Here is a 23,323-nt window from a genome sequence, read left to right as displayed (position 1 = left end):
GAATGGTCTTTATGAAGACTCAAGAAACATTCTCAACATGGGATCAAATGGTATGTTCACTGAAGTTGACGATAATCAAACTTGGAACAAGATTGAGGAAATGGTGGTCCATAATTCACAATATATTAGACCTCACAAGGCTACTAGAGGAGGAAAGCATGAAGTGGACTCTATTACTCAATTGGGTGCTCAACTTAGTACTCACATTGATACCATCACCAAAGCAACATGTTAATGCCATGACGGCATCTTCATCAATCCCAAGTGGGATATCTGAGAATTGTGGTACTTTGGGACATGACCAAAGTGAAGGTAGGGGAACAAATGAACAAGTGAATTCTTTTCAAGCATACAAGAGTGGTACCCCTTATTCAAATTATTACAATGAAAACACCAAATTCCACCCAAATCTCTCATGCAAAAGCCAAAATATCCAAAACCCTCAACCAACATACACCCCACCTCCCATGAGAAACCAAAATCAAAGACCCTTTTACAACCAAAACCAAGGTTACCAAAGCCAAACTCCATACAATCAACAAAATGACCAAGGTTTTGATGTTCAAAAAGCGGTCCTCCAAATGCAAAAGAATCAACAAGATTTTTTCACTCAAATGCAAAATGATATTCAAGCAAAGGACATCACCATGAACAACATCCTAGCCCACACCAAAATGTTGGAAACCCAATTGACTCAACTAGCATCTTCAAGTTCTCAAAGACAAAAGGGGCAATTACCACCTCAAAGTAATCCCCCAAGACATGAAACGGTTAGTGCCATTCACTTGAGGAGTGGTATCATTATGAGAAAATCCAAAATCATTGTAGATAGAGCCAATCATTAGTTCCCAACCGTGGGGCGAATGAAATCCAATACATAAATCCGTTAATAACAGAATAGAAAAAGCTTTTATTGTGTCACTTAAGTTATATAGGAATTCCTGAACCCAAGAATTAATAAGAATAAGTTCTTTATTCGCCAGAATAGAATAATTTCTTAGAATAAAGAAACATATTATATTTGTCGAGAATTGTAAAATCATATGGATACAATCCTCATTATACACCGAAGAAGCAAGTTGAGGATGAAGTTGTGGAAGCTAGTGACAAAGAAGAAGTTGTGCAAAACTCCAAGGAAGGAGAACCAACAAAAGAAGAAGTTTCAAAGAAAAGTGAAGACAGGGCCAAGGAGAAGGAACCCATTGTGATTAGACTTCCTTTTCCAAGTCGTCAAGCTAAGCCCAAATTTGATGACCAACTTGGAAAATTTATGGAAATTGTGAAGAATTTGGAAGTCTCGATTCCTTTTACGGAATTAATCAATCACGTGCCGGCCTATGCGAAGTACATGAAGGACATCCTTACGAAAAAGAAGTCGATCCGGAAGCTTGAAACCATCGCCTTCACTAAGGTGAGTAGTGCAATCCTTCAAGGGAGTTCACCTCCGAAACTTAAAGATCCGGGAAGCTTCTCAATACCGTGTACCAGTGGCGACACCACGATCAAGAAGGCTTTGTGTGATCTAGGGGCTAGTGTGAGTGTTATGCCATATTCGGTGAGTAAAATTTTAGGGATGGGAAAGCTTAAATGTACCAACATCACACTCCAAATGGCCGATAGATCGACGAAGACACCGTTAGGGATATGGAAAGATGTTCCCGTAAGAGTTGGGAAATTTTTCATCCCGGTGGACTTTGTCATTGTTGACATGGAAGAAGACTCCAATATTCCAATCATTCTAGGTAGACCTTTCTTGCACACCGTGGCTGCGGTGATAGATGTGAAGCATGGAGAGCTTACTCTAGAAGTAGGAGACGAGAGCATAACTTTCAATCTTGATAAGACCATGAGAGCTCCCCGTTTGCATGAACCATGTTTTATGGTTGATCACTATAGCCGGAAGGATGACAGGAAGAAGTCAGAATTCCAATGGAAAAAGAAAGTTGATGATGCTCCATCAAAAGAGCAAGAGAATAGCAACAAAGAGAGCTTGAAAAGCTCACCCATGACAAGTGAAGAGGATGGCCTCATTGGCCAAATCAAGAAAGGAGGAGAGTTGTCTCTATCAACTCAAGAGATTTTTAATGATCAAGTAGACGAAGTTTGCGGTCTTTGGGATGATGAGTTTGAAGGGATTCTCGATTCCTATACTGGCAACGCTATCAATCAAGACCATCATGAAGGACAACAAGTGCATAGATCTATTGAGGATCTTTATCATGATAATGAACAAGCTTTTGACTACTTCTTCAATGTGTTGGGCAACATCAACAACACCTTGAACATGCCCCCATGACATCTCACTAAGGATGACAGTTTGGTGGAGTCCTCTCCAAACCACCATTTGTAAATATTCTAACTCCCTAACTTGCATTTTAATTCTTACATTGCATTTTTGTGCCTTAATCAAGATATTCATCATTTTTGAGAGAAGTGAGGGAGGGACTAATGATTTTATTGATGTGTAGTGCTTGAACTTAGTGTGGGGATAGCAATTGCTTAGGCTATTCATGCCTTTGTAGTGCCCCTACAATGTAGAACACCAGATTTGAAGAATGGAAATGAAACGGGTTATGCAGTGCACGGATGGACCTGAATCCGTGTTGTCCAAGAAGAATCTGAGCGGCTTAAAGGGTAATCCGCTCATCTTGCAGAAATCCGAGCATCTGAGGAGGAATCCGTTCGTCTTAATGAGCTACAAAAATCAAAAATTTGGTCTGTAACAGAATCCAAGCGTCCCACCTGAGAAGACGCTCGTCTGATTCTGGACGCCCGTCTTAAGAAGAATCCGCTCGTCTTTTTGCTGCAACAGTTTAAGAAAAGTTCCTGTAACAGAATCCGCTCGTCTCTAAGAAAAGACGCTCGTCCCACATAGCAGAATCTGCTCGTCTTCACTGAAAGACGCTCGTCTTGTGGCGAGTTTTCCTGAAGCCTATTTATGCAGAATCCGAGCGTCCCGTGCCCCCATCCGCTCGTCTTCCCCTGTTGTTTTGAAAATTTCGGGTATTTTAAACCCCCTTCCCTCATTCATTTCATTCTTTCAACAATCAAACACTGCCCATAAACCCCAAAACCCCAAAACCCTCATCGTCTCCATCACTAAAAACAAGATTTCCTCAACCAAATTCAACAAAAACAAATCAAAACTTCCTTTCAACAAAAATTAATCACTCCTTTTACAAAATCAATTGATTCAAACACCAAAATCTTCAACTTTTGAATCGATTTTTGAGATACAAAGAAAAATCCTTTCATCTTGAATCGATTTGAGCATAGCTAAAAATTGGAGATTTCAATGTTTCTTTGGTGTAATCAACAATGGCAAGAACTAAAGGAGACACAAAGGCACATAAAGCAAAGGCACTTTCAAAAAGGCAACAACTTCTTCAAGCAAAGAAAGCTTCAAAGGCTTTGGTAGTTTCTAATGTAAATTTGGAAATTCAACAACAATATCCCCCTATGGAAGCAACATCATCAACAACTCCGGTTATTGCTCAATTATCCGACTATCCGGAGGTAATTTTCACTTCCGATTCTCATCGGGATAAATTTGTCCATTTTGCTAAGAAAACCATTATGCCTACAAAATTTATTTGTGAAAATGCCTTGACAAAGTTGGGTGTTCTTGAGTAAACCAAAGGCTTCTTTGAGGCCATGGGATTGAGTAAATTGTTTACCATGAGAGAATTGACATACCCCTCCCTCACCTTGGAATTCATAAGTTCATTGAAAGTTACTAAGGTGGAGACTAGAGAATACATCGAGTTTCGTCTTGCAAATGTGAATAGACGCATCACCTTTGATGTTTTGAGTAAGATATTAGGCCTTAGCGATGCCCCGTACTATCATAAGTTCCTCGAAAAGTATGACCCCGCTCCTCTTTGGGAGGCAATTTCCGGAAAGAAATTTGTGAGCTTTCATGCTTGTCGTGCTTTATTAGTCCACCATACGGGCGTTAGAGTGTGGCACAAGGTCATTGGAAATACTTTGATAGCAACAAATGGCACTAATCATCTTACCAAGTTTGATTTTGTTCTTCTTGAGTCGGCCTTGAACATAGGAAGGAAGTATACTAAGCCATATAATGCTCTAAGGCTTTTGGTTGAAAGATGGCTTAATGTCGATTGTGGTAAAGAGGGCACCGCTTTTGTTGTGAATGGAGGACTAGTTACTGGTCGTACTCACTTGGGAGGTTTAGTTTTCGGTACTTGTCGTTAGGAGAACCTAGACAAAAAAAAAAATTTATAACACCACAAACAACTCTATTATTAGTAAAGAGGCAAGTAAAGGTCGGATCCCAAGCGACAGGTATTGAAGTGAGATTTTCAATTGCAAGTAGCGGTGTCTAGGGCTGTCACAATTTGGGGTTGGAATAGAATATCACTAAACTAAATAGGAATGAAAGTAAACAAGCAAGATGATTAAAAAGGGATGTAAACAATTGATAAAAAGCACTAGGGTGTCATGGGGTCATAGGGGATTCATGGGAATTGATCATACAAACATATTCTCAAATTATAAGCAAGCAATTATTGTTGTGATGGATCGAGTTGGTTTATATCTTACAATCCTACAAAAGTTTGGGTCCCGGAGCCGAATCGATTAGATTGTACAACACCAACAATTCGACTTAATCTTCCCTACTCAACTATATGCATGGTCTAAGGAGACTCGAGTTGGTTTATGTCTTACAAGTCTCATTGAAAAGATAAGTGATGGGTAAAAAATGCAAGGATTCATAGGCTCGCATTTCATCACACAAAACATGTGCATAAGTTGAGATCACAACAAGCAAGCAAATAAACTATGAAAACATATTAATTTAAGCATGAATCATCCCCCATGTTGGTTTCTCCTAATTTCCCATTAACCCTATTTAAGGAAACTACTCACTCATTATCATGTTGAACATGCTAGCAAGGTTGTCAATCATACCAACAAAGTAAAACATGATGAATAAATGAAGATGATTAACAATAATTAAAAAGGGATTAAGAAAATTATACCTACTAATGATTCCAATAATAAAGCAAAGAATAATAGAAGTACTTGATGATTGATAGCAAGGTTGTCAATCTCCCAATAATAACCCAAATAATCTTCAATTACCCAAAATGAAAGATGAACAAAAGAGAGATTAAGGAAATGAGATTTGTATTAAGACTTGATTAAAAGTTGATTACAAGATTAAAGAGAGATTAGATTGATATAAACTACACTAGAGATTGATAAGAAGAACATGATTATCTAATTAGACTAATGGGGTATTTATAGTGGGGATTAGGTACACAAATTAGGGTTTACTAAGAGCTTAAATGACGATTAAGTCCTTGAGGAATCGCTCCTCTCAGAAAAATATGCGAGTCTTATTTTTGCTAGTCTTTCCGAGGTATGCGCATTCATCATAGAACAAGAAGAAAACGAAATAGCTGTAACACAATCCGAGCGTCCAGGGCACGGGACGAGCGGATTGTCTGGCTTTTGGACGAGCGGATTCTTGGGCTGGACGGGCGGATTCTCTGGATTTTGGACGAGTGTCCTTCTGAGGAAGACGCTCGGATTCCTTGTCTTGGACGGCGTCTAGGGGGTAATCCGCTCAGACTCTGAGTCAGCTTCTTCCTTTCTTCTTTTCTTCCGTCTTCTTCATACAATCCTTGAGGATTTTGTCGGAGATGTAAGGATCTTTTCTCATCATTGCCCAACTACTATAATATGTACAAGGGCCTTCTAGTCTTGTCTTCTCTTTTATGCTTGGTCATTGAATTCAATCAATTTAGCTCCATTTTGCCATGAAAATGCAAGGTTTGCACTCCTTTCCTACCAAGGGATCAAAACCTCAAAGAATATGCAAAACAAAGGACTAAAGACAATAAATGACCTAAATATGCACTAAAAAGCATGGGAACAAGGCTAATTTGGGGACTAAATATGCTCAAATAATGGTCACATCAAATATCCCCAAACCGAACCTTTGCTCGTCCCGAGTAAAGAGGTGACAAAAACTGGGACCGTTATTTAAACTAACCTAATAGCATAGCCGATATGAGACAACTAGCGGGTCTCACTCCGCCCCTTCAACTCACAACAAGACTACCATGAGGTAGGATGCCTTCTTGCAAGGCAAGGTGGGTCTTGCCAAAATGGCGACACATCCAAGCATTAAAGCACATAAAATCAAGTAATGGATGCATCTACAAAAGAATAGCCACTTTCCTCATCTAAGTGGCAGAAATTATCTACAAGGGAAGCAATTCAAGGGTACACACTCCTTCATAGATGCAATTTCATAAAACTACTAAGCCTAGAAGGATACCAATAAATCACCTCCAAATTGTGTCAAGCTAGGGTACCTTTGTCCTCAATCGTTAAATGCTTTTGTCAAGAATAGACTCCCTATGGTGTTAGAAACACTGGAGGATCGCGGAATTCCTCTTGCCTAGACAAGAAGAAGGGTCGTCCCCTCTCTACCATGCACAAAAATGGATACGATGGATAAAAGGATCAATAGATATTTGTGTTTCATTTGGGAGTTTGCTTTTGTTGTTGTTTTTCCCGCCAATTTCTTGTGGCATATAACATTTGAGAACACTTTCTTTTGCCATCTCTTTTGATTTTTGGCATTTCAACACTTGACAACTTTTCAACTTTTTACATTTTCTTTTGAACATTTTCAAAGTCACCCCATATGTAGTGAGGGTGCCTTATATTTGAAGCATAGTAGTTTTCATTTTTGTTACTCCTCTTTTCAATTGATGCATTCTGCAAACTTTCTTTCACTTTTCATTTCATTTCTTGAACTCAAATCAATTTCTTTTTGTGCCCATTCCCTTTGATGACAAAAATGTATGGTAGAACACGGATGAATGATGGTTTCATGGTTTCAAGGGTCACCTTGGAATAAACGGTAGCCAAGGAGTTATCACACCACAAGGTACTCTTGACTAGGATTTAATCCATGGGTCAAAGGATACTAGCATGACACATCCTAGGGTGTTTTACAATTATTCTAAAAAGCAAAGTCTTAAGAAGAAAAAGCATCTACTAGGGCCTATATACACTTGTCAAGCTTCCCAAGTAGACGGTTTCACAAAATTTTTCTAACATGCAACTACATGCCATGATGCAACTAATATATATACATCCTAATGCATATGATTCTACCAACTAATATGCCAAATAATCTAAATGCAAGTCCTAGATTCACATTATTTATACCGCATCAATCAAAATAAAGCCACATAGTCATTAACATAAAGAGGAAAAAGGAGATTGGAAAGATCATACCATGCGGTCTTCAATATCCTCATGTCTCGGATGTGGCGTAGTCGATCAATGTGAACAAGGATAGACAAACATAATATATACAAACAATAAATACACAAGACTAAACTACAAAGGAAATGAACTTGTTTTTGGATTATCAACTTTTCAATTTTTTTGATTTTTTCGAAATTTTTGATATATTTTTTTTGGACTTTTGAATAAAAGTTAAGTTAGAATTTCCCATCCCCACACTAATATGGGCATTGCCCTCAATGGCCAATATGATAGGAAATTATGCAAGTATGATGCATGATTTCTATACTAAATGCTTGCTATACTAATCTACACTACATGATGCATGGGTTTTTGTTTATGACGGAAAGCGTAATTTAGATTACCTCCCGTTGCATATGCATGTACTTCCCCAAACCGAGATAGACATTATTTCTAATGTCTTAAATTTTGGGGTAGTTCATGCACACAAGATGCAATGCATGAAACTATATATTGTCATTTTGGATTTTTCATGTGGGAACAATAAAAAGAACACCTCAAAGGGCCAAGGTGTTAGTCCTCATGTTGCTAGGACTCTCCAAACTATGATCAAGATAAAATAAAGAAAACAAAGAAAGAAGTAGACAAACTTCAAGAGGGTAGGAGCCTCCAAAGTTTGCTAATCCTTCATCATATCATCATTGTCATTATTTTCCTCCATGGAAGTTGAATCATCTCCACTCTCATTTTCACTTCCTTGATCTTGCTCACTTCCTTCATTATCTTCATTACCCTCTTCTTCTTCATCTACCTCTTCATCAACACCCTCATCATCAACAACCTCATCATCGACATTCTCATCTTCACCCGGTCTTTCACCCCTAGATGTGCTTGGAAAGAAAACTTCCCTATCCGCCCAACTAGGAAAAGGACATGATGGATCAAGTAGTCCCTGCCTAGCTAAATGAAGGAGAGGTGGATATTGGGCCAAGTATGCATCTACTCGATCATTATAAGCTTGTTTATGCATCTCTCTCATGAGGAGAGTCATGTAATCATTACCCACTTCAACATCTTTGGGTTTGAACTCTTGGTATTTGAATGGGTAGGGTGGTGTGACAATGGAGGAGGAGGGCTCTTCAATTTCACCCCTTTGTAGACGGATGATGTACTCGGCGCCCTTGGAGAGTGGAAGAAGGTAGTTTTTTCGGTGGGCACTTAATCGGCATATCTTGGAAGGCAAAGTGAAGGATCTAGCATTATTGATTAGCCACCCATAGTTGGTGTCAAGAGAATTATGCTTGACCCACTTGTACTTGTTAATCATGGCATCCATGTCAATGAGATGACCCCCTTTGATCGCCACATAGATGTTATCCTTGTTAAAATTTGCGTCAAAGTGCTTGGCCAAGAGAGTAACTAGACCTCCATTTACAATATGAGCGGTGCCTTCTTTACCACAATCAACATTAAGCCATCTTTCCATCAAAAGCCTTAGAGAATTGTAGGGCTTAGTGAATTCCCTTCCTACATTTAAGGCCGACTCAAGTAGAACACAATCGAGCTTGGTAAAGTGATTATTGCCTTTTCTTGCTATTATAGTATTCCCGATGACCTTGTGCCATACTCTAATACCCGGATGGTGGACTAATAGAGCGCGACAAGCATGAAAGCTCACAAATTTCTTCCCGGTAATTGCCTCCCAGAGAGGAGCGGGGTCATACTTTTCGGGCATCTTGTGATAATATGGTGTATCACTAAGGCCTAATATCTTACCCAGAACATCAAAGGTGATGCGCCTATTCATATTCGCAAGACGAAACTCGATGTATTCTCTAGTCTCTACCTTAGTCACTTTCAATGAACTTAAGAATTCCAAGGTAAGGGAGGGGTATGTCAATTCTCTTATGGTGAACAATTTACCCGAACCCATGGCTTCAAAGAAGGCTTTTGTTTGTTCAAGGACACCCAATTTGTTCAAGGCATCTTCACAAATGAATTTGGTGGGCAAAATGGCTTTCTTAGCATACTTGGCAAATGTATCCCTATGGGAGTTGGAAATGAAAATTACCTCCGGATAGTTGGATAATTGAGCGATTTCCGGAGTTGTTATTGTTGTTGCTTCCAAGGGAGGATCTTGTTGTTGTTGAACTTCCAAGTTTGCACTAGAAACCACCATAGCCATTGAAGCTTTCTTTGCTTGAAGGCTTTCTTGCCTTTTCGAAAGTGTCTTTGCCTTGAGTGCCTTTGTTGCTCCTTTTGTCCTTGCCATTGTTGATTATACCAAGAAAATATTGAAAATCTTCAATTTCTAATTATACCCAAATCGATTTAAGATAGAAGGATTTTGCTTTGTATTTCAAAAATCGACATAAAGGTTGAAGATTTTGGTGCTTGAATTGATTATTGTTGCAAAAGGAGTAATTAATTGTTGTTGTAAGGAAGTTTGAATTTGATTTTGTTGAATTTGGTTGAGGAAATCTTGTTTTTGGTGATGGAGAGGATGAGGGTTTCGGGGTTTTGGGGTTTATGGGTAGTGTTTGAATGAATGAATGAATGAATGAAATGAATGTGGGAAGCTGTATTAAAACACCCGAAAAATTCAAAACAATAGGGGAAGACGAGCGAATTCCCGTCGGGATGCTCAGATTCTGCTCAAATGGGCTTCAGGAAAACTTGCCTAAAGACGAGCGTCTTTCAGTGAAGACGAGCGGATTATGAATGTAGGATGAGCGGCTTTCCTCAAAGACGAGCGGATTATCTTACAGGAACTTTGCTTAATCTACACTGGCAAAAAGACGAGCGTCTTTCTACAAAGATGAGCGACCAGTTTTAGACGAGCGTCTTCTCATCTTGGACGCTCGGATTCTCTTACAGACCAAATTTTTTCATTTTGCAACTCATTTGGACGGACAGATTCCTCCACAGGATTCCTGTAAGATGAGCGGATTACCCTTAAGCCGCTCGGATTCCTCCTGGTCTACCCGGATTCAGGTCCATCCGTTCACTTGCACAACCCGTGTCATTTTAATTCTTCAAATCCCGTATTCTTCATTGTAGGGGCACTACAAAGGCATGAATAGCCTAGGCAATTTCTATCCCCACACTAAGTTAAAGCACTGCACATGAATAAAATCATTAGTCCCTCCCTCACTTCTCTCAAAAAATCATGAATATCTTGATCAACGCACAATAATCCATAAATGACAAAAAATGCAATGTAAGAATTAAAATGCAAGTTAGGGAGTTAGAAATATTTACAAATGGTGGTTTGGAGAGGACTCCACCAAACTCTCATCCTTAGTGAGATGTCATGGGGGCATGGCCAAGGTGTTGTTGATGTTGCTCAACACCTTAAAGTAGTCAAAAGCTTGTTCATTATCATGATAAAGATCCTCAATAGATCTTTGCACTTGTTGTCTTTCATGTTGGTCTTGATCGATAGCATTACCAATATAGGGATTAAAAATCCCTTCAAACTCATCGTCCCAAAGACCACAAACTTCGTCTACTTGATCATTAAAAATCTCTTGAGTTGATAGAGACAACTCTCCTCCTTTCTTGATTTGGCCAATGAGGCCATCCTCTTCACTTGTCATGGGTGAGCTTTTCAAGCTCTCTTTGTTGTTATTCACTTGCTCTTTTGATGGAGCATCATCAACTTTCTTTTTCCATTGAAATTCCGACTTCCGGCTATAATGATCGACCATAAAACATGGTTCATGCAAACGGGGAGCTCTCATGGTCTTGACAAGATTGAAAGTTATGCTCTCATATCCCACCTCTAGAGTGAGCTCTCCATGCTTCACATATATCACCGCACCCGCGGTGTGCAAGAAAGGTCTACCTAGAATGATTGGAATATTGGAGTCTTCTTCCATGTCAACAATGACAAAGTCCACCGGGATGAAAAATTTCCCAACTCTTACGGGAACATCTTCCCATATCCCTAATGGTGTCTTCGTCGATCTATCGGCCATTTGGAGTGTGATATTGGTACATTTAAGCTCTCCCATCCCTAATCTTTTACTTACTGAATACGGCATAACACTCACACTAGCCCCTAGATAACATAGGGCCTTGTTGATCGTTGTGTCGCCAATGGTACACGGTATTGAGAAGCTTCCCGGATCTTTAAGTTTCGGAGGTGAACTCCCTTGAAGGATTGCACTTCTCACCTTAGTGAAGGCAATAGTTTCAAGCTTCCGGATCGACTTCTTTTTTGTATGGATGTCCATCATGTACTTTGCATAGGCCGGCACGTGATTGATTAATTCTGTGAAAGGAATCGAGACTTCAAAATTCTTCAAAATTTCTATAAATTATTAAAGTTGGTCATCAAATTTGGGCTTAGCTTGACGACTTGGAAACGGAAGTCTAATCACTATGGGTTCCTTCTCCTTGGCCTTGTCTTCATTTCTCTTTGAAACTTCTTCTTTTGATGTTTCTCCATCCTTGGAGTTTTGCACAACTTCTTCTTTGTCACTAGCTTCTACAACTTCATCCTCAACTTTCTTCTTTGGTGCTTCATACCTCGTACCACTCCTCAAGTGAATGGCACTAACCGTTTCATGTCTTGGGGGATTACTTTGAGGTTGTAATTGCCCCTTTTGTCTTTGTGAGCTTGAAGATGCTAGTTGAGCCAATTGGGTTTCCAACATTTTGGTGTGGGCTAGAATGTTGTTGATGGTGATTTCCTTTGTTTGACTATCCTTTTGGATTTGGGTGAAAAACTCTTGTTGATTCTTTTGCATTTGAAGGACCGCTTTTTGAACATCAAAACCTTGGTCATTTTGTTGATTGTATGGAGTTTGGTTTTGGTAACCTTGGTTTTGGTTGTAAAAGGGTCTTTAATTTTGGTTTCTCATGGGAGGTGGGGTGTATGTTGGTTGAGGGTTTTGAATAATTTGGCTTTTGTATGAGAGATTTGGGTGGAACTTGGTGTTTTCATTGTAATAATTTGAATAAGGGGTACCACTCTTGCATGCTTTAAAGGCATTCACTTGTTCATTTGTTCCCCTACATTCACTTTGGTCATGTCCCAAAGTTCCACAATTCTCACATATCCCACTTGGGATTGATGAAGATGCCGTCAAGGCATTAACATGTTGCTTTGGTGATTTTGAGGCTTCTTCAAGTCTAGCCATAGCTTTTTCGAACTTCAAATTGATGGTATCAATATGAGCACTAATTGAGCACCCAATTGAGTAATAATGTCCACTTCATGCTTTCCTCCTCTAGTAGCCTTGCGAGGTCTACTATATTGTGAATTATGGACCGCCATTTCCTCAATCTTGTTCCAAGTTTGATTATCGTCAACTTCGGTGAACATACCATTTGATCCCATGTTGAGAATGTTTCTTGAGTCTTCATAAAGACCAAGAACCACTCGCTATGTCCATTATGAGGACATGAGCGACAAATTCCCTTGAACTGCTCCCAAACTTCATACAAAGATTCTTCATCTCTTTTCTTAAAGCCCGTAATTTGAGCTCTTAGCATCTTAGTCTTTTCCGGTGGGTAGAAATTTTTGTAGAAAGCTAGAGCCAATTTCTTCCAAGAGTCAATTTCGAGAGTAGCCTTATCAAGGCCTTTCAACCATTGTTTTGCGGTGCCAATTAGAGAAAAAGGAAATAAGACCCATCGAATTTGGTCTTGAGTTACACAGGTTTGAGAAATCGCATTACAATAGTCACAAAACGTCTCCATGTGAGAGTGAGGGTCTTCACTACGCATCCCCCCAAATTGGCTTCTTTCGACTAATTGGATAAATGCGGATTTGACAATGAAATTTCCGGTTAAGTCTTGTGGTGTGGGGGTACCATTGGGTAGGTTCTCCTCGGTTGGTACGGAATGTGATGAAAATTTAGGAATTGTGGGTTGATTTTGTGTTGGATTTTGTGTTGGGTTCTCCTCACCTTCTCTTGCAAAAGGGTTGACGAACTCAATAGTGTTTGGTTGAATATCTAAAACCTCACCAATACCTCTCAAAGTTCCTCTAGCAAGTCTTCTATTGTTTGTCAAAGTCCTTTCAATTTCGTGATCAAAGGGTAACAAGTTACCTTGTGATCTTCTAGACATGCAAAATATCAAACAACTCGAAAATAATTAGAACAAACCTTGAGGAGTTTTACTTCCCCAAGGCAAAGAAAGACACAAATAATAACAATATAAGAAAATTTAAATCAAGTTAACACCGTCCCCGGGAACGGCGCCATTTTTGGTCGTACTCACTTGGGAGGTTTAGTTTTCGGTACTTGTCGTTAGGAGCACCTAGACCAAAACAAAATTTATAACTCCACAAACAACTCTACTATTAGTAAAGAGGCAAGTAAAGGTCGGATCCCAAGGGACGGGTATTGAAGTGAGATTTTCAATTGTAAGTAGCGGTGTCTAGGGATGTCACAATTTGAGGTTGGAATATAAGATCACTAAACTAAATAGCAATGAAAGTTAACAAGCAAGATGATTTTAAAAGGGATGTAAACAATTGATGAAAGGCACTAGCGTGTCATGGGGTCATAGGGGATTCATGGGAATTTATCATACAAACATATTCTCAAACTATAAGCAAGCAATTATTGTTGTGATGGATCGAGTTGGTTTATATCTTACAATCCTAGGAAAGTTTGGGTCCCGGAGCCGAATCGATTAGATTGTACAACACCTACAAGTGGACTTAATCTTCCCTACTCAACTATATGCATTGTCTAATGAGACTCGAGTTGGTTTATGTCTTACAAGTCTCATTGAAAAGATAAGTGATGGGTAAAAAATGCAAGGATTCATAGGCTCGCATTTCATCAAACATAACATGTGCATAAGTTGAGATCACAACAAGCAAGCAAATAAACTATGAAAACATATTAATTTAAGCATGAATCATCCCCCATGTTGGTTTCCCCTAATTACCCATTAACCCTAGTTAAGGAAACTACTCACTCATTATCATGTTGAACACGCTAGCAAGGTTGTCAATCATACCAACAAAGTAAAACATGATGAATAAATGAAGATGATTAATAATAATTAAAAATGGATTAAGAGAATTATACCTACTAATAATTCCAATAATAAAACAAAGAATAATAGAAGTACTTGATAATTGATTGGAAGATTGTCAATCTCCCAATAATAACCGAAATAATCTTCAATTACCCAAAATAAAAGATGAACAAAATAGAGATTAAGGAAATAAGATTTGTATTAAGACTTGATTAAAAGTTGATTACAAGATTAAAGAGAGATTAGATTGATATAAAATACACTAGAGATTGATAAGAAGAACATGATTATCTAATTAGACTAATGGGGTATTTATAGTGGGGATTAGGTACAAAAATTAGGGTTTACTAAGGGCTTAAATGACGATTAAGTCTTTGAGGAATCGCTCCTCTCAGAAAAATATGCGAGTCTCCTTTTTGCTAATCTTTCCGAGGTATGCGCATCCTTCATAGAACAAGAAGAAAACGAAATAGCTGTAACACAATCCGAGCGTCCAGGGCACGGGACGAGCGGATTGTCTGGCTTTGGGATGAGCGGATTCTTGGGCTGGATGGGCGGATTCTCTGGCTTTTGGATGAGCGTCCCTCGAAGGAAGACGCTCGGATTCCTTGTCTTGGACGGGCGTCTAGGGGGCAATCCGCTCGGATTCTGAGTCAGCTTCTTCCTTTCTTATTTTCTTCCTTCTTCTTCATACAATCCTTGCGGATTTCGTCGAAGATGCAATGATCTTTTCTCATCATTGCCCAACTACTATAATATGTACAAGGGCCTTCTAGTTTTGTCTTCTCTTTGATGCTTTGTCATTGAATTCAATCAATTTAGCTCCATTTTGCCATGAAAATGCAAGGTTTGCACTCCTTTCCTACCAAGGGATCAAAACCTCAAAGAATATGCAAAACAAAGGACAAAAGACAATAAATGACCTAAATATGCACTAAAAAGCATGGGAACAAGGCTAATTCGGGGACTAAATATGCTCAAATAACGGTCACATCAATTACCTATTTGGCCAAGCACTTTGACCCAAATTTCAAAAAAGACAAAACTTATGTAGCGGTCAAATGAGGCCATCTCATTGATATGGACGCCATGGTTAACAAGTTTAAGTGGGTCAAGCGTGATCCTCTTGACACCAACTATGGGTGGCTAACCAATGAAGCTAGATCCTTCACCTTGCTTTCAAAGATTTGCCGATTGAGTGTTCACCGAACAAACTACCTTATTCCACTCTCCGAGGAAGCCGAGTATATCATTCATCAACAAAGAGGCGAAATCGAAGAGCCCTCCTCCTCCATAGTCACACCACCCTACCCATTCAAATTTCAAGAGTTCAAACCCAAGGATGTTGAAGTAGGAAATGATTACTTGACCCTACTCATGAGATAAATGCACCAACAAGCATATAATGATCGAGTGGATGCCTACAAGGCCCAATATCTGCCCCTCCTTCATTTAGCTAGGCAAGGACTACTTGATCTATCATGTCCTTTGACTAGTTGGGCGGATAGGGAGGTTTTCTTTCCAAGCACATCTAGTGGTGAAAGACCGGGTCGAGAGGAGAATGTTGATGATGAAGTTGTCGATGATGAGGGTGGTGATGAAAAGGTAGGTGACGAACAAGAGGTTCAAGAGAACGTTGAAGAAGAAGAAGCTCAAGATGAGGAAGGAGAAGAAAGTGAGGAAGATCAAGGAAGTGAAAGCGGGAGTGGAGATGATTCCACTTCTATGGAGGAAAATGATGATAATGATGATATGATGGAGGATTAGCAAACCTTGGAGGCTCCTACACTCTTATGGTTTGTCTACTTCTTTTGTTTTCTTTCTTTTATCTTGATCATAGTCTTGAGAGTCCTAGCAACACGGAGGACTAACACCTTGGCTCCGTTAAGGTGTTCTTTTTATTGTTCCCACATGAAAAATCCAAAATGACAATTTATAGTTTCATGCATTGCATTTCGTGTGCATGAACTACCCCGAAACTTAAGACATTAGAAATAATGTCTATTTTGGTATGGGGAAGTACATGCATACGCATCGGGAGATAATCTAAATTACGCTCTCCGCCATAACAAAAACCCATGCATCATGTAGTGTAGCTTAGTACAGCTTGCATTTAGTTTAGAAATCATGCGTCATACTTGCATAATTTCCTATCATATTGGCCATTGAGGACAATGCCTATACTAGTGTGGAGATGGGAAATTCTAACTTGACTTTTATTCAAAAATCCCAAAAAAATCAAAAAATTTTGAAAAAATCAAAAAAATTGAAAATTTGAAAAAATCCAAAAACAAGTTCATTTCCTTTGTAGTGTAGTGTTGTATATAATTTTGTATATATTATGTTTGTCTATCCTTGTTCACATTGATCGACAACGCCACATCCAAGACATGAGGATATTGAAGACTGCATGGTATGATCTTTCCAATCTCCTTTTTCCTCTTTATGTTAATGACTATGTGGCTTTATTTTGATTAATGCGGTATAAACAATGTGAATTTAGGACTTGCATTTAGATTATTTGGCATATTAGTTTGTAGAATCATATGTATTAGGATGTATATAAGATAGTTGCATCATGGCACGTAGTTTGCATGTTAGAAAAATTTTGTGAAAACGTCTACTTAGGAAGGTTGACAAGTGTATATAGGTCATAGTAGATGCTTTTTCTTCTTAAGACTTTGCTTGTTAGAATACTTGTAAAACACCCTAGGATGTGTCACGCTAGTATCCTTTTATCCATGAATTAAGTCCTAGTCAAGAGTACCTTGTGGTGTGATAACTCTTTGGCTACCGTTTATTCTAAGATGACCCTTGAAACCATGAAACCATCATTCATCCATGTTCTACCATACATTTTTTTTTTTTTTTTTTTTTCTGGTGACGAGGGGTTTAACCCCCCCGGGCCCAGGCATTCCGGCGTCACCACCTGAACCATGTAAACCACCCCAAATGAGGCCGCCGAGATAACCGTATGCAATTGCTCATCCATGTTCTACCATACATTTTGTCATCAAAGGGAATGGGCAGAAAAAGAAATTGTTCAAATTTTAGTTCAAGAAATGAAAAGAAAAGAAAAGAAAAAGTTTGCAAATGCATCAAAAGAAAAGAGAAGTAACAAAAATAAAAACTCCTATGCTTAAAATATAAGGCACCCTCGTTACTAATTGGGGTGACTTTGAAAATGTTCGAAAGAAAAATGCAAAAAGTTGAAAGTTGTCAAGTATTGAAATGCCAAAAATCAAAAGAAATGGGAAAAGAAAGTGTTCTCAAATATTATATGCCACAAGGAATTGGGGGGAAAAACAACAACAAATGCAAACTCCGAAATGAAACTCAAATACTATCGATCTCTTTATCCATCGTGTCCATTTTTGTGCATGGTAGAGAGGGGACGACCCTTATTCTTGTCTAGGCAAGAAGGGGAATTCCGCGATCCTCCAGTGTTTCTAACAACATAGGGAGTCTATTCTTGACAAAAGCATTTTACGATTGAGGACAAAGGTACCCCAGCTTGACACAACTTGGAGGTGATTTATTGGTATCCTCCTAGGCTTAGTAGTTTGAAGAAATTGCATCTATGAAGGAGTGTGTACCCTTGAATTGCTTCCCTTGTAGATAATTTCCGCCACTTAGATGAGAAAAGTGGCTATTCTTTTGTAGATGCATCCATTACTTGATTATGTGTGCTTTAATGTTTGGATGTGTCGCCATTTTGGCAAGACCCACCTTGCCTTGCAAGAAGGCATCTTACATCATGGTTGTCTTGTTGTGAGTTGAAGGGGTGGAGTGAGACCCGCTAATTGTCTCATATCGGCTATGCTATTAGGTTAGTTTAAATAACGGGCCTAGTTTTTGTCACCTCTTTACTCGGGACGAGCAAAGGTTCGGTTTGGGGATATTTGATGTGACCATTATTTGAGCATATTTAGTCCCCGAATTAGCCTTGATCCCATGCTTTTTAGTGCATATTTAGGTTATTTATTATCTTTAGTGCTTTGTTTTGCATATTCTTTGAGGTTTTGTTACCTTGGTAGGAAAGGAGTGCAAACCTTGCCTTTTCATGGCAAAATAGAGCTAAATTGATTGAATCCAATGACCAAGCATCAAAGAGAAGACAAGACTAGAAGGCCTTTGTACATATTATAGTATATGGGCAATGATGAGGAAAGATCCTTGCATCTCCGACAAGATCCCCGAGGATTGTTGGAAGAAGGAGGAAGAAAAGAAGAAAACTGACCTAGAATTCGAGCGGCTTGACCCTCGGGGCGCTCGTCCAAGACGGCCAGAATCTGAGCGTCCGGCCAAGGAATCCGCTCGTGCAACAGCCAGGCAATCCGCTCGTTCCAATGCCTTGGACGCTCGGATTTTGTTACAGCAACTTCCGTTTTCTTCTTGTTCTATGAAGGATGCACAAATTTCGGAAAGACCAGCAAAAAGGAGACCAGCATCTCTTTTGAGAGGAGCGATTTCTCAAGGACTTAATCATCATTTAAGCCGTTAGTAAACCCTAATTTGTGTACCTAATCCCCACTATAAATACCCCATTAGTCTAATTAGATAATTATGTTCTTCTTATCAATCTCTAGTGTAGTTTATATCATTCTAATCTCTTCTTAATCTTGTAATGAACTTTTAATCAAGTCTTAATACAAATCTCATTTCCTTAATCTCTCTTTCGTTCATCTTTTATTTTGGGTAATTGAAGATTATTTGGGTTATTATTGGTAGATTGACAACCTTCCAATCAATCATCAAGTACTTCTATTATTGTTAATCATCTTCATTTATTCATCATGTCTTGCTTTGGTAATGTGATTGACAACCTTGTTAACATGCTAAACTTGATAATGAGTGAGTAGTTTCCTTAACTAGGGTTAATGGGTAATTAGGGGAAATCAACATGGGGAATGATTCATGTCTAATTTAATATGTTTTCATAGTTTATTTGCTTGCTTGTTGTGATCTCAACTTATGCACATGTTATGTTTGATGAAATGCGAGCCAATGAATCCTTGCATTTTTTACCCATCTCTTACCTTTTTAATGTGACTTGTAAAACATAAACCAACTCGAGTCTCATTAGACCATGCATATAGTTGAGTCGGGAGGATTAAGCCGACTTGTAGGTATTGTACAATCTAATCGATTCGGCTCCGGGACCCAAACCTTCCTAGGATTGTAAGATATAAACCAACTCGATCCATCACAACAATAATTGCTTGCTTATAATTTGAGAATATGTTTGTATGATCTATTCCCATGAATCCTCTATGACCCCATGACACCCTAGTGCCTTTTATCAATTATTTACATCCCTTTTTAATCATCTTGCTTGTTTACTTTTATTGCTATTTAGGTTAGTGATCTTCTACTTCAAACCTCAAATTGTGACACCCCTAAACACCGTTACTTACAATTGAAAATCTTACTTCAATACCCGTCCCTTGGGATCCGACCTTTACTTACCTCTTTACTAATAGTAGAGTTGTTTGTGGAGATATAAATAATTTTTTGGTCTAGGTGCTCCTAACGACAAGTAACCGAAATTAAGCTCCAAGAGAGTACGACCACTCTCCCCAGCCACGACAGCACGGGAAGGGTTGAAGTCCACATCCATGGGGTCTTTCCCCGACGTAGAGGGCAAGTCACCTGCAAAGTCAAGATAAACAAGGCCATGTCAAGCCACGACAAGCCTCTTTGATGCCGTTTCAAGCATTTTTCGAACATTAAAAGTGGTTTTTCTCCCCATCTTTGGCCGTTTCTTTCAAAGCCCGACCACACATGTGCTAGGTTGAGGCAATTCAAGTCTAAGTTCAAGCCTAATTGCGGGTTTGAGTCGAAATTTCGGCAGCATTTCGCTACAATAGCGATTATGCCCTAAAAAGTGTCCTGAAAGAGTTGTCACAAATTGAAAATTCGACATGATAGCAAGTTTACCCATTACACAAGGGTTCCAAAACACCAAGTTTCATAAAAAATGGACAATCCTATGGTCATTTTCGATGCAATTTTCGAACCAGCGAGAAATCGTCTCATTTTTCGCCCAAATGCATACTTGACGAAAATTCAAAAAAAATACATGGTTATGTTCCTAACATTGCCAATTACCCATTTTTAATGTTAATTTTGCAAGATAAATCCATTTGAGGCAAAAGCCCCAAATTTTTGAAATAAGGGAAGTTAAACCCCTAATTTTCTTCAATCAAATTCAAGCAAAAACACAAATTTAAAGCAAGAATAAGAAACATTCCTCGATTAGTCATGGTTTATGGCGCAATTCAATCAAATTTTGCCAAGATTTGTGGGAATTTGAGACGATTTAAGAGAAAATTATGTTTTGTGTTTAAGAAATGAAAAACGGTTTTAATCGGGTTTTTACCCATACAGGGACAAGCCCAAGAAAAGACGCAGCACTTGCTGCGCCCCTTCCAAAAGTCGCAGCTTTTGCTGCGCCTATTCCCTAGGGAGTCTTCAGCTCAGAATATGAAAGTTATTATTTATAAGTTTGTTATTTTGGGCCCAAGTTTTGTGCGCCTCTTCTCCGACATCTTATATCATACACTTAGCTCTCTTGGGCATTCTTTTCGTCTAGGCCCGCATTTTTAACAGACTGTAAAACCGTCACAGTATTTTATTTTCCAGCAAGGATCCTTTAAACACAGTTCACGGGCTCATCTTTTATTATCAGGATTTCGCTTGCAACAACCGAGCGGATTTCCAACGGTGCTTAGGACGTGCCACTATCAGTCAAGCCTCTTCATTTTCCTCGACAGTGCTTAAGACGCACCTTTGTCAAATACATTTATATTCCTCGCGAGAGTTAATTGTAACAAATGTACTTCTCGAGAAGTAGAGTTTGTTTGAGAACAGACACAGGCACATTCCCCCAAGAATGATTCAATCCCGACAGAGTCATCCATATATTCCCCTGGCAATATTTTGCAGGGTTGCTCATGACGATCAAGATGTTCCTAGTCGTCAATATATACTTCTCCAGCGATATTTTGCAGTGTTGCTGTTGAAAATCAAGACATTATATGTTTCCCCAAGCGATATTTCGTTGCCATTTACATCCCACGAATTTCTCGGAAGCAGAGTTCGCTTGAGACCGACTCAAGCAGATTCTCCAGCAGTTTCTCCCAACGTCCTGCTGACCCTTATATATAAATCAAATCCTTCAAATCTTTCAGATGATGCAGTACCACCTTCCGGATGAGCAGTCTGTTTTTTTTATGATGATGATTTCATTGATGATGTTGTAGATAAATCATTAATGGGAGTATCGCGGTTTTTGAATTGGATGTCCCGCAATAGTTCCGAACAACGGGATATGCAGGTTGCAAAAGAATTGTTATATTATAAATTCCCAACTAATTTTTTTTGGAAGAAGAAGGTGCGTCATTGGAGGCTTAAAAAAAAGGGTTTACGATTGGTAGGCTGGTTCACATCCAACCGAACTGCGGAGAGATGTATTTTATGAGAATCATGTTAAAGGCCCCAAGTGTTTTGAGGACATCAGGACCGTCGACGAAAATGTATATCCGACATTTATTGAAGCGTGTTACAAATTGGGCTTAATTGGTGATGACAGAGAGTATATTGATGCGATAAAACAAGCTGCAGATTGGGGGTCTGGATTCTACCTTCGGAACCTTTTTTCTACTTTATTACAGTCTGGTACTTTGTGTATGCCGACTACAGTTTGGGAAGAAACCTGGCAGCTTCTTTCTGACGATATACTTTATAGGCAACGCAAACTTCTTAAAAATCCAGGTTTGTCTTTTATATCACTATATATTTATGGCTCCCTTGATTATAATAAGTTTTAAATAACGGGTGATTTCTTTAGTTTTCCACTCTATGTCTCATTATATTTATTCTTCTGCAACATCGATTTGTCTATCAATAATATATGCACCTTTTTTCCCTATATCAACCTTACAACTGACTGATACCTGGTGGTGTAATAGCTCATTCGAGATTAAGTATTCCGTTCAACGTGAATGAGGACTCTACTTGCTCTCGAATTAAGCCTGGTAGTTATTTAACTGAACTTTTGATAAGGGCCAAACTCATAATATGGGATGAAGCACCTATGACTCACAAACAAAGCTTTGAGGCTGTTGACAAAAGTTTGAAAGATGTAATGAGCGTTGTGAACGCGAGAAATGTTGAACTACCGTTTGGTGCTAAGGTGGTAGTATTTGGGGAGATTTTCGCCAAACTCTACCGGTTGTCTCCAAAGGAAATAGAGGACACGTTGTGCGTGCATCTCTTCGTTCATCGTATTTGTGGCGTTCCTGCAAGGTATTCTTCCTTAATTACCATAGCAATATATATGTCTACCAACGTTATTAGTTACTACGGTTCTTAAAAAGTAAATATATAAATATGCTAACATTTGAATTTGTGTAGGTGCTTAGACTGACAAAGAACATGAGTTTGCAAGGTGAAAGGACAAGCGACAATGTTGACGATATAAGGAAATTCTCAGAGTGGATCTCGGAAATTGGAGATGGTTTAGCGGGCGGTGAAAATGATGGGGAAGTCGATCTTCAATTCCCAGACGACTTACTCATTCAACATGTGGCAGATCCGATTGCATCAATAGTAAATGTCACATATCCAGATCTACAAAATCAGTTGTGGAACCCAGATTACCTCCAAGAAAGGGCAATTCTCGGCCCTACTCATGAGATAGTTGAAGCGGTAAATGACTACGTGTTGTCGAAAATCGATGAGGAAGAGGTTATATTTCTAAGCACCGATGAAGTTTCTAATGATGATAGAGGCATAGGTGACCCTGACCTTCATTCTACTTAATACATCAATAGTATTAAATGTTCTGGACTCCCAAATCATCAGCCGAAGTTGAAGTTCTGTGCTATGGTGATGCTTCTCAGGAACATTGATCAATCACGCGGTTTGTGTAATAGAACACGATTAATTGTGATTGATTTAGCGTCGCACGTGATTAGATGTACGGTTTTAACAGGTAGTCATAAAGGTGATCACGTGCATATTGCTCGACTAACACTAACTCCGTCGGACTCCAGTA

General features: G+C 39.0%; 1 protein-coding gene and 1 non-coding gene across 2 annotated transcripts; both read left to right on the top strand.

Moving 5' to 3' along the window:
* The first annotated feature begins 3,318 nt into the window (after positions 1-3,318).
* Positions 3,319-23,088, top strand: LOC141637236 (uncharacterized). Its single transcript, XM_074446801.1, has 4 exons — positions 3,319-3,516; positions 21,702-22,038; positions 22,236-22,459; positions 22,681-23,088. Exons 1-4 carry the CDS (start codon positions 3,319-3,321, stop codon positions 23,086-23,088), a joined length of 1,167 nt encoding a protein of 388 aa, XP_074302902.1.
* LOC141637338 (small nucleolar RNA R71) lies at positions 12,652-12,759 on the top strand. Its single transcript, XR_012541724.1, has one exon. It is a non-coding gene; the product is annotated as a small nucleolar RNA R71 (small nucleolar RNA).
* Positions 23,089-23,323: the final 235 nt, after the last annotated feature.

Source organism: Silene latifolia, unplaced genomic scaffold (genome assembly GCF_048544455.1).
Source record: "Silene latifolia isolate original U9 population unplaced genomic scaffold, ASM4854445v1 chrun_scaffold_16, whole genome shotgun sequence".
NCBI classification, from domain to species: Eukaryota; Viridiplantae; Streptophyta; class Magnoliopsida; order Caryophyllales; family Caryophyllaceae; genus Silene; species Silene latifolia.
The sequence above is the reverse complement of the archived record's forward strand: the minus strand, read 5'-3'. Positions and strand labels throughout refer to the sequence as shown.

Coding starts and splice junctions, on each gene's coding strand:
- LOC141637236 (XM_074446801.1), top strand. CDS start 3,319: ATGGCAAGAACTAAAGGAGACACAAAGGCACATAAAGCAAAGGCACTT. Junction 22,039..22,235: donor CAAACTTCTTAAAAATCCAG/GTTTGTCTTTTA, acceptor GTGGTGTAATAG/CTCATTCGAGATTAAGTATT. Junction 22,460..22,680: donor AACTACCGTTTGGTGCTAAG/GTGGTAGTATTT, acceptor GAATTTGTGTAG/GTGCTTAGACTGACAAAGAA.